This window comes from Tamandua tetradactyla, chromosome 2, assembly GCF_023851605.1.
Source record: "Tamandua tetradactyla isolate mTamTet1 chromosome 2, mTamTet1.pri, whole genome shotgun sequence".
Taxonomy (NCBI): domain Eukaryota; kingdom Metazoa; phylum Chordata; class Mammalia; order Pilosa; family Myrmecophagidae; genus Tamandua; species Tamandua tetradactyla.
The window spans coordinates 149793132-149805428 of NC_135328.1; the positions used below are offsets into that span (position 1 = coordinate 149793132).

Here is a 12297-nt window from a genome sequence, read left to right on the forward strand (position 1 = left end):
TGCTCTCTGCGATGTCTCAGGAAGTTGAGTGGCACTCCCTAAGGTGATCCTCAGCAGCCTAGGCGGGGCTCCCCTCAGAGGCCAGGGCCCCAGGGTTGGCCCGAGCTCCGGGCGCCTGCCTGTCAGACTGGTATTCCTCTGCACCTGCTCACCGGGCCCCGCCAGGAGCTCAGCACCCTCCCAACTCAGGTGTGCCCATCCCTTCTACTGAAAGGTGAGGTGCTGCTGCCACGCAGAGCACCTCTCTCGGAACGCGTGTAGAGTGGAGAAGAGAGAGCCTTTTGGGGTATAGCGTTTCCAGATATGGATCCTTAGGTTCTTTGTTAGCCTGAAGTTCTTCATAAATTCCGTTTCCTTTGAATGCCTCATTCTAGGCATGACACTTACGGGCAGCAGTATCCAGGCCAGGGGCCTCCCCCAGGACAGCCCCCTTATGGAGGACACCAGCCTGGACTGTTTCCACAGCAGCCGGTGAGTGGCCAGTGGGCACGATCTTTTCATTTTCTGGTTTTCTCTTTAAGGCTAAAATTCAAACCCATACAACTTCTGAAGATTTTAGGGAATGTAACAAAAATGGCTAGCATTTATTTGAACATCCAGTGTATATTTGTTTCGTGCTAGAAAAATTTCCTAGGATTTTTAAGTTAGCAAATCAAAAATAGCTCTTGATATCTGGTTTCCTGAAACAGCCATGTTATAAGCCATCTCTAAGTTAAGTACATTCATCCTTGTAAAAAATAACAAACCCAAGTAATATATGTTTTAAATTTGTGTCTGTTGTGTGCTATTATATCAAAAGCCCTTTTAGAACAGAAATGTGTTAATATGTGTTACAAAACATGTAGAAAAAGAAATCTTAAAATATTACATACTAATAGTTCAAGTTAATTGGCTTTTTAAAAATAAAACATGCTTGCCTTGACTCCATGTAACAGGTTTGTGCTGGTCTGCAGACACGGCTGCTGCTCGTCAGTGTTTAGTTGTGCAAGTCCCTGCCCCCACCTGGCAGTTCTCAGGACTGACGCAGAGAATTTCACTTTGTGTTGTGACGTTTCAGTCACAGAGGGTTCTGCTGTTTCTAAACAGCTCTGTCTTTAGGAGACCTCCTCTTGCTAAATGGAGGGTTTTTTGTTTCTTCTTCTTCTTCTTTTTAGATTTTTTTTATCAGCACTGCAGTTTTAAGCATTAATTTAATTTTACCAGAGCATATAGGTGCGGTGACTTAATACTATTACACCAGCCGATCTTAAATGATTTTCATGTAAAATGAAAGAATACTTATTAAAACATGGACATCTCGCTTAGGAAAGGAGATTCCCGCCCACCCTCCTTATGGGTCACCAGGAAAAGGGCTCATGACAGTGGCTGTGCCCAGCCTTATCCCCAGAGGCTGGGCCCGGGCAGGGCTTTCACAGGAGAGTCGGACCTGGACATGCCAGACGTCAGGGACAGGAGCCACGGAATGCCAGGTGCCCACGGCAGCTGGGCCAGGCTGGGGAGCCAAGTCTTAGTTGGAGGCTTTTCTGTGAATTAGGCCTTGGAGAGCCACCCAATTCAGGAGCCTTTCAGGCTTGCCTCTGGCATCCTCACTGCATTCTTCTGTGATTTCTCCTCACACCCACCAGTATCACCTTAGTGCAGCCACCAGCCCATGTCCAGCATTTACCCGAGTGCCGGTCATGGAGCAGAATCATTTTCCAATGTAGCACTGGAGAATGCCACAGGAAAGGGCTGCTTCTTCCCACAGAAAGTTCCAAGTATATTAAAACACACATCTGAAGCCTTCTTCAAAGTACAGAACATGATATTATATGATACCGAAATACAGTACATAAATTGTCAGTCCTTGGTTGTTATATGAGCTTCTTGCATTCATTTTGAAATTAACATTCCGCCAGGTAATAACTGTTTTGCATAATTTAAGTGTGTATGTGATTACATCTCTAGGAACACTTCAGTATGATTTGTCTTTATGTGAATTTCAGAATTACAAACGCCATATGGATGGCATGTACGGGCCTCCAGCCAAACGCCACGAAGGAGACATGTACAACATGCAGTATGGCAGCCAGCAGCAAGAGATGTACACCCAGTATGGAAGTTCCTACTCCGGACCGGACAGGAGGCCCATCCAGGGACAGTACCCATACCCCTACAGCAGAGAGAGGATTCAGGGCCCGGGGCAGATGCAGCCACATGGAATACCACCACAGATGATGGGCGGCCCGATGCAGTCGTCCTCCAGCGAGGGGCCTCAGCAGAACATGTGGGCAGCACGCAACGATATGCCTTATTCCTACCAGAACAGACAAGGCCCAAGCGGCCCTGCACAGGCACCTCCTTATCCAGGCATGAATCGCACGGATGATATGATGGTACCTGACCAGAGGATGAATCACGAGAGCCAGTGGCCTTCTCATGTTAGCCAGCGTCAGCCTTATATGTCGTCATCAGCCTCCATGCAGCCCATCACACGACCGCCTCAGCCCTCCTACCAGACACCACCGACACTGCCAAACCACATCTCCAGGGCGCCCAGCCCCGCGTCCTTCCAGCGCTCCCTGGAGAACCGTATGTCTCCAAGCAAGTCTCCCTTCCTGCCCTCTATGAAAATGCAGAAGGTCATGCCCACTGTGCCCACCTCTCAGGTCACAGGGCCACCCCCCCAGCCACCCCCCATCAGGAGGGAGGTCACCTTTCCTCCTGGTTCAGTAGAAGCATCACAGCCAGTCTTGAAACAAAGACGAAAGATTACCTCAAAAGATATCGGTAAGCATTCCGAAAATTTTGTTCTGAAATGAATTCCCGTTGCTATCTAGAATCTTAATTTTACTTTAGATGTACTTCCTGTTAGTCTCCAGGAAATGAAATTCTCAAAACAACAAACAAGCAGGACATGTTTTTATATAGGAGCAATAGTTGAAAGCCAGTAGTCGAATTAGGAAGAACTTTCAGAAAGGAGCTTGAATTTAAATAGCATTTTCAGGTCTGCATGTTGTCTGTGTGAGAGATGAGAACTCCAGGTAAGAGGTCAGGGGATTGTAGACCATGTTTGGGGCTTAAAGATTTGACCTTAGCCAAGTACACTTAATCTGTGCGATACATGTTTAAAAGGACCACTGTGAGGCTAATGAAACTTCAGACGACCTGAGAGAATTTGAAAGCCAGCCCCTGTGTAATTATGGTAACAACACGGTCAGTGAGGAGAAGGGGAAGCCTGCGTGTGTGAGGAGCTGACATGGTCTTGGCAGCAGCGTCAGTGCCGGTCAGGGAGCTGCTGTGGTAGGTGCTCATGCTGCCGGGCGGCCCACATGCGGGGAGGGCTCGATACCCTTCGACACTGCACACGGCCTGGAGGACGCACAGCTACGTTCTTTCTGAAGTACCTTTAATGCAAACAAAGAGTTGTATTTAAAAAATGTTTTGAAGAAAACATCTTCAAAAATCTCAAAATCAACTGACTTGAAATCATTTGCAGTGGTTAAAAAATTAAAGAAATTTAAAAAAATACTAAAGATGTTTCCAATTCCCTGGACATAATTTATACCCCTAAGTAAGGACATACAGAGGGATATACCATGCCCCATTTTATATATAAAGATAAATATATGTAAAATATGTATGTGTATTTGTGTATATGTATGTACGTTTATGTATTTGTATAAATCAATTCAAAGAATGTTTTTTTTGCTTATTACTGTATGTTGTGCCAATATTTGTCTTCAGTTTAGGGAGATTGGTATTCCTTATTTTTAAATGAAAGTTTGACTTTTTTATTATAAAAGTAATATGTACCTATCTTAGAAAAAATCTCTGACAGAGGGATGACATGCAGGTGGAAAAACCCCGTGGCACCATGGCAGTCAGCTATGTTGGCTCTGGCGCACTCCCCCCCAGGCCGGCTGGTGGTCTTTGGGCTGCGTCTGACAGGAGAGACCCACTCTGCCCAGACAGTAGCTTATTCCATATACTTTTTCCAGGCATCCTAAAGATAGCTTCTGTTGAAGTACAAACAAGTGATGGCTCTATGTTCGTAGTCCCATTTATGGCATATCTTAAAAACTTTGTATCTAGTCATGTTTTCTTCCTTCAGTACTAGAAAGAAATGGGGTGTGGGGCTGCCGCGGACAGAGCATTTCTGTTTCCCATTCCTTGTCTCAGAAGTGAAGCTCTTAAGAAACCTGGATCATCCAGGTGCTGATAGCTCTCAAAATTGTATTGTGAGGCCAGTGCATTGAATGAAAGAGAACAACATGAGAAAAATCAACATTTTATATCTGAGGATGTTATATTTTTTAAATTAAAAGTTGCTTATATTCTGCATACTTGCCAGCCTTCTGAAGACACTACCCTGAGACATTTGTGAATGGGGAAGGCCAAACAAGAGCACTACTCCCCCCCCAAAAAAACTGCTTTTTGTTTTGATTTAATCATGTAAAACTCTTTTGTGTCATTACAAACCATTAGGTGGCTAAAAGAAATAAACTGGCAAGGAGAAAGGACTATTTATGTTTACCACTCCTGCTTCTACAAGCATCTTTGGCTTTTGTTTAACTAACAAAGTAAACAATCTTAACAAAAGTTCCTTACTACAGCTTATCACCTCCATTAAAAATCTGGCCATGATCATGTTTAACTGTCCCTCAGAGCTTTTGTTTAAAATCAGTATTTAACTTAATAATTCAGAGTCCTCTGTTTTCTTATTTTGTATTCTTACATACATAGAGGTAAAAATAATTATACCCCTGTTTCTTTCTTCTGTTTTTTAGTAACTCCTGAGGCGTGGCGTGTGATGATGTCCCTTAAATCAGGTCTTTTAGCTGAAAGTACTTGGGCTTTGGACACTATTAATATTCTTCTCTATGACGACAGCACTGTTGCTACTTTCAATCTCTCCCAGGTAAGAGCACCAGTGTAACCAGGAGCCAGGTAGGCATTAGAACGTGAATTAGTGTCCAGTGCTTGAACAAATGCCTAAGTTGTCCCTGACATAGCTAATATTTTTAATCGTTGTAGTTGTCATAAACCAACATTTATTGATTTACAGTTGACAAGGAATTTAGTCTAGGATAATGCCTTCTTTAGAATATCTACACACGCACCTAGATTTCTCCTAGGAAAACAGTGACCTTGAATATATATATATATATATGGGGAGTAGACGATAGTAGTAAAATTGTTGTTTTGTAATGAATATTAGCAGACCAATAGCAGTTACTCAAAATGTAACATAGTTATGCTTGTAGTCAGTGTTGGAACCAGAGTTGTTTACAGTGGGACATTACCCTACTTTCTAGGAAGACCTGCCATCTTCCTTCTAAATGAGAAAGCAGTTTAAAGTTAAAAATAAATTTTATATTTAAAAAATATATAACATCTGTATAGGTGGAGACAGCAGTTGAATGAACTCCCATGTACCCACTATCCAGCAAAAGTGGTTATCAACTAAGAGCCACATTTGTGTTTCTGATCTATTCCCCCACCCACTTCTTCCTCTCTCTAGATTATTTTGAAGTAGGCATTAAAAAGCCTACTACAGTTTAATGAGCTTAAACCCTCCTTTGTTCAGAGCTAGATCTAAAGTAGCTTCTGGCATAATAGCTAAAAAAGAGAAGGGGAACTGAGGCTTAGGAAAAATGCCCAAGAATCAACTGGGCTACAGACTTTTAAAGAAATATTTAGAAATAAAAATGAGAAAAGGTAACTTTTCCTACTTTGTATGAAGAACTTCCTGCTTTGGAGGAGGAAACCTAAAATATCTAATTTCCTGGCCTCTTTTGAAATAAGACCAAAGTCTTCTATTTCCTCTTTCTTCTTTCATTTAACTCCTCACTACAGCCCTGAAAGGCAATTTTTCAGCTGATAGGAAGTATATTAATAAGGTCATAAACATTGTATGAAGTCTGTTTTAATGGAAAGTAAGCATTGAAAAAATTTATTCTGCCTTTGCTAGAGTAATTAACTTTCACTCTTAAATTAGGTGAACTGTGGTTGATCACACACTTTCCAAAGTGACCAAAATTGCTTTATCAACTTACCCTTTTCCCCTGGGAAAAAAATAAATTTCAAAACATACACACACTCACCTAAACCTCCATTTGGAAAATTGTACCCTCGGTATCCCGCAAACAAGTACTTTCTAGTTAGTACTTGGGTCTCTTCTTCTTTCTTAATGATTGTTTCTGGCCGCTTTCAAGAAACTGACAGTAGATATAAAAACATGGTTGATTTCTGAAACATCAATCCTTAAAGAATCCTTCTACTATTTATCTTTTGTTATCCCTTCATGTGGTAGCACCTGTGGTGGGGGAAGGAATTGGATAGTTGCTGATCATGGAGTGTATTGGTTTTTCCTTGATACAAACCTTTGCTTAAAAGAAACAAAATTGATTCTCATAGGCACTGGTTCTCTCGTAGTAGCTTCTTCTTTCAGCTACAGTTGTGAATAACGTAAATGTAAAATGGCATTCTATGAAACATTCCAATTCATTTATCAGGGTGTAAATTGATTTGTTTTTAATTTTCAGTGTTTATGAGCTACTATATTGCTGAAATTATCTTCTCTAAAAGATATATGTTGAACATAAATTAGGATAACCTATGGCACCTGCAACAAAAACAGCCATAAAATTCAAAGAAAAATAACGATAAAAATCCAGGCAGGCAAGTCTCAGACAAATAATAGAAGAGAACAGAATCATTTTGGGTGAATGAGTCTATAAAATGTACATTTTCACTCCTGTAATAACACATGCCTTATAACCAAATCAGAAAAAAAAAAGGTGAAGAGCTCAACGCGTTGATAATACTAGAAATATAAAAATAAAGTTTTCATGTTGGTAGTATAGGAAAGTAAGCAGTAAATAAATAAGCATGATAAATGTTGGTGAAGTTAATAATGTAAAATTCAGAAGGTTAATTCTAATTGCTGTGTACTCTGTCTTTCCTGATCTAGCCAGAAAGAAGTGAAAATAATCATAAAACTGTATTTATAGCTGTCAAGAATTTTACCCTTTCAGTCATATTTGATGTCATGAGATTATACCTGTTTTTGTTCTTCTTCTTCATTTTCCTCTCTAGTTGTCTGGATTTCTCGAACTTCTAGTAGAGTACTTCAGAAAATGCCTGATTGACATTTTTGGAATCCTCATGGAATATGAAGTGGGAGACCCCAGCCAAAAAGCACTTGATCACAATGCAGTGAAAAAAGATGACAGCCAGTCCTTGGCAGACGATTCTGAGAAAGAGGAAGAAGATGCTGAATGTATTGAAGATGAGGAGGATGAAGAGGAGGAAGAGGAGGAAGACAATGAAAAGACAGACACCGATTCTAAGAATAGTATGGCGTGCACCCCTCTTGAGGCCACTGCAAATCCAAAGGAGAAGCCCAAGCAAGCTAGCAAGTTTGACAAGCTGCCAATAAAGATCGTCAAAAAGAATAAACTGTTTGTTGTTGACCGCTCTGACAAACTAGGTCGTGTGCAGGAGTTCAGTAGTGGACTTCTCCACTGGCAGCTCGGTGGGGGTGATACAACGGAGCATATCCAGACTCATTTTGAGAGCAAGATGGAAATTCCTCCTCGCAGGCGCCCTCCTCCCATTTTAAGCTCCACAGGTAGAAAGAAAGAGCAAGAGGGAAAAGGGGATTCAGAAGAGCAGCAAGAGAAAAGTATCACAGCAACCATCGATGATGTCCTGTCTGCTCGGCCAGGGGCACTACCGGAAGATGCAAATCCTGGTCACCAAACCGAGAGCAGCAAGTTTCCTTTTGGTATACATCAGGTTAAAAGCCACCGAAACATCAAGCTGCTGGAGGACGAGCCGAGGAGCCGGGACGAGACTCCCCTCTGCACTGTGGCACACTGGCAGGATTCTCTGGCTAAGCGCTGTATCTGTGTTTCCAATATTGTCCGTAGCTTGTCCTTTGTGCCTGGCAATGACGCTGAAATGTCCAAACATCCAGGCTTGGTGCTGATCCTAGGGAAGCTGATCCTTCTTCACCATGAACATCCAGAGAGAAAACGAGCACCGCAAACATATGAGAAGGAGGAAGATGAGGACAAGGGGGTGGCCTGCAGCAAAGATGAGTGGTGGTGGGACTGCCTCGAGGTCCTCCGGGATAACACGTTGGTCACGTTGGCCAACATTTCTGGGCAGCTAGACTTGTCTGCTTACACAGAAAGCATCTGCTTGCCAATTTTGGATGGCTTACTGCACTGGATGGTGTGCCCCTCTGCAGAGGCACAAGATCCCTTTCCAACTGTGGGGCCCAACTCTGTTCTGTCGCCTCAGAGACTTGTGTTGGAGACGCTCTGTAAACTCAGTATCCAGGACAATAACGTGGACCTAATCTTGGCCACTCCTCCATTTAGTCGTCAGGAGAAATTCTATGCTACATTAGTTAGGTACGTTGGGGATCGCAAAAACCCAGTTTGTCGAGAAATGTCCATGGCGCTTTTATCGAACCTTGCCCAAGGGGACGCATTAGCAGCAAGGGCAATCGCCGTGCAGAAAGGAAGCATTGGAAACTTGATAAGCTTCCTAGAGGACGGGGTCACAATGGCCCAGTATCAGCAGAGCCAGCATAACCTCATGCACATGCAACCCCCTCCTCTGGAACCCCCAAGCGTGGACATGATGTGCAGGGCGGCCAAGGCTTTGTTGGCCATGGCCAGAGTGGACGAAAACCGCTCAGAGTTTCTTTTGCACGAGGGTCGATTGCTGGATATCTCGATATCGGCTGTCCTGAACTCTCTGGTGGCATCTGTCATCTGTGATGTACTGTTTCAGATTGGGCAGTTATGACATAAGTGAGAAGGCAAGCATGTGTGAGTGAAGATTAGAGGGTCACATAGAACTGGCTGTTTTCTGTTCTTGTTTATCCAGCGTAGGAAGAAGGAAAAGAAAATCTTTGCTCCTCTGCCCCATTCACTATTTACCAATTGGGAATTAAAGAAATAATTAATTCGAACAGTTATGAAATCAATATTTGCTGTCTGTGTGTATAAGTACATCCTTTTGTTGTTGTTTTAATTTTGTTTTGTTTTTTAACCAAAGTTGCTGTCTAGTGCATTCAAAGGTCACTTTTTTGTTTTTCATAGATTTTCTTTTTAATGTTCTTTTCCATGTTGTATTGCATTTTTTTTTGGGGGGGGGGAGCAAATTGACCATTAAAAAGTTGCAGCAAAACATGCTTAAGATGGGAAAATTTCACCATACCTAGGCAAAAAGGTGAAAATTTATCAATTTGCTGTGAGTTTCATTTTTTCAGATAAGGAAAAACCTTGTATCCCCTCACACAAAGCTCTGTGCAATAGAAACTTCTCGAGATGTAGGCATAGGGGCTCAAGGAGGTGTCAGTCAGTAGTCAGACTATGGAATGATACTGGTTTCTCCACAGAAAAATGGTTCCATTAGGCTAGGAGCAAAAACAACGTCTCAAGTTAAGATCGAAAATACATACCTGACAACAAGCACGTAAGGCTTCCTCACCGCTCCCGCCCTCGCTGCGGCCTGTCATTTGACCTTCCACGTGACAGTTCTTCACAATTCCTTTCATCATTTTTTAAATATTTTTTTTACTGCCTATGGGCTGTGATGTATATAGAAGTTGTACATTAAACATACCCTCATTTTTTCTTTTCTTTTTTCTTTTTTTTAGTACAAAGTTTTTAGTTTCTTTTTCATGATGTGGTAACTACAAAGTGATGGTAGATTTAAATAATTTTTTATTTTTATTTTATATATTTTTTCATTAGGGCCATATCTCAAAAAAATGAAAAAAAAGAAAAATACAAAAAACAAAAAGAAACAAAAAAAAAGACAAAAAAAAGAGGGTAATGTACAAGTTTCTGTATGTATAAAGTCATGCTCTATTTCGGGAGAGCAGCTGATCACAATTTGCTTCATGAATCAAGGTGTGGAAATGGTTGCATATGGATTGATTTAGAAAATGGTTACCAGTACAGACAAAAAAGAAAAATACAACTAAAGAAAGAAATACAACTTCAAAGATTTTTCAGTGATGAGAATCCACATTTGTATTTCAAGATAATGTAGTTTAAAAAAAAGAAAAGAAAAAAAAAAACTTGATGTAAATTCCTCCTTTTCCTCTGGCTTAATGAATATCATTTATTCAGTATAAAATCTTTATATGTTCCACATATTAAGAATAAATGTACATTAAATCTTGTTAAGCACTGTGATGGGTGTTCTTGAATACTGTTCTAGTTTTCTTAAAGTGGTTTCATAGTAACCAGTCATTTACAAGAAATAGAGAAACGGAGCCATGTGTTCACATAGTCCCTCATTATAAAACCCAGAGGTCAGAAGGGACCTTTCGAGGTTACCTACTTTAGCGTGGGGAGTGACAGTTTGATTTCCTCAAATTATTTAGCTAATTAGTCTTTCTTTGAAGCAATTAACTCAAATGAAATTGAGGTATGGTCATTTTCAATATAGATGGGAGGTGGCTGCGAAATCTAGTTGATCTGAGATCTAAAAACTTACTACCCTGAAAATGTCACATTCTGCCTTTTACTAACCCCATCTTAATTTTGATCACAGTTCAATCTATTCCATGTTTCTTCTGTGTGCCTCAAAGTTATTTTGCGTTTAGTTGACTCCACCATGTATAATATTTATTGTGCAATGTTAAAAAGAGAATGTTCTTATTGTATGTGGTGTACACAGTGCAAAGTGGTTATTTCTGTTTTGGGACATATTCTCATTTTCCTTCCTACCCGGTACACAGTAGCATTTAAAAACTCTCTCTTCTAATTGGAATTTCTTCCTCCTGGGTCACTGACTGTTATTGTGTAATAATCGATTTCTTTGAAACTGCTGGATAATTGGGCTGGTAGTGAGACAGCCTTCTTATCCCAACTCCACCTCTTCACACCGCCCTACTGATCACAACAGACTCAGAAATCACTAGTCCTTTGGTGTGCCTATTCGCTTTGCTCGCATTGCTCGCCATAGTATGTGGAGTTAGACAAGAACACACAGTTATAGTCAGTGTGAAACGCGACTTTAGAGTCACAAGGAAAAAGTTTTTTTCTGCAAGTAGTCTCATCATCTATCAACTCCCACATTACTTATTCCAACATTTAGTTCTTACATAACAATGCAATCAAATATATGTTGAATTAAAAACCCATTTATAATTCTGCTTTAAATACATTTGCTTCCTAAGAACAGATTTTATGTTCCAAGCTTAAAATGTGGATATTTGTAAGAGGGAATAAAATACTCTAATTTCTCTCTTACAGAGTATGAGTAAAAGGTGTATACAAAATTTGGGGGGTGAATCAAGAGTGAAAACATTACAAAAGACTGTTGTTGTCATGATTTCAGTTGGAGTTAATATGTAGAATCTCACAATCGAGCAACAAGTTTTTCTATACTGATATACAGAGCAGTCTCTAAAATAGTCCAGGAAGACTTAGAGCATCCTTTCTCCATTCTCACCCCAGAACCAGAACTTACGGAACCCCATGAAGACCTCACAGCCTGCTGGGATCATCCTGCCTACAAACTGAGTTACTGCTTTGTCCTAAAAATTAGTTGTTTTTTTTTTCCTCTTGAGACTTTTCAGAAATTTACAGGATGCCCATACTTTAAATATGTACAAAAAGATAAAAATAAAGGTGCAAAGAAAGTTTAGTATTTTTGAATGGTGCTATAAAGACAAATCTGTTGGTATTTGAGTGATTTTTTTTAATGTCACATAAGAAATAGTACTGGTTGGTATCTGCTCAAAAATAGCTGTTCAAGATGTTTTCTTTGAGGCTGAAAATTATGGACCCCTTTTACTGATGAATGTGGCCTATCCAAAGACTAGTTAAGCTGGTCTTTAAAAGACATAATAATGATTTTTTTTAAGAAGGGTATAGGAGCAGTCTTATGATGCAATGTAAGCTACTATGTCTTTTATGGAAAGAAGATAGTCCTGGCCCTGAAATCCATCCTTTGAAAAATTGTTGGAAATCTTTAATTTCCTATCAGACCAAGGGTACTAAATCTTACATCTATTCTCCTGCAAGGAAGCAAAGGAATTATTATAAATGAGCCAGAAGTGACCTCCAAACAGCCTATCTTCTTACTGCTGAGCTTTGTCTCTCCTCAGCTGGTGAGCTGAAGCCCAGCTGTGTGACGGTTCCCACTCCCCACGCCAGGCACCCCACACCGCTCTAGCCCTCAGCCCAAGAGGGCAGAGGCTCATGGCAGTCACACCTCAGTCCTTGCCACGTGATTTCCCTCTGACTGCCTTGGGAGAACCTCAGAGTAAGCCTTAGC

At 40.9% G+C, this 12297-nt stretch overlaps 1 protein-coding gene and 1 long non-coding RNA gene across 3 annotated transcripts in view; one reads left to right on the forward strand and one right to left on the reverse strand.

Moving 5' to 3' along the window:
- LOC143674055 (uncharacterized) overlaps positions 1-1010 on the reverse strand; it is a 42221-nt gene extending 41211 nt beyond the window's left edge. For both annotated transcript variants that reach the window (XR_013170837.1, XR_013170838.1), the window contains exon 1: positions 918-1010. This is a non-coding gene — a long non-coding RNA (uncharacterized LOC143674055). The remainder of the gene's footprint in view (positions 1-917) is intronic.
- The window catches only part of ARID1B (AT-rich interaction domain 1B), a 574571-nt gene extending 564377 nt beyond the window's left edge, over positions 1-10194 (forward strand). The window contains 4 exon segments of the mRNA XM_077149343.1: positions 375-471; positions 1986-2769; positions 4770-4900; positions 7081-10194. Coding sequence (XP_077005458.1) covers positions 375-471; positions 1986-2769; positions 4770-4900; positions 7081-8805 — 2737 coding nt within the window. The 3' untranslated portion in view covers positions 8806-10194.
- Positions 10195-12297: the final 2103 nt, after the last annotated feature.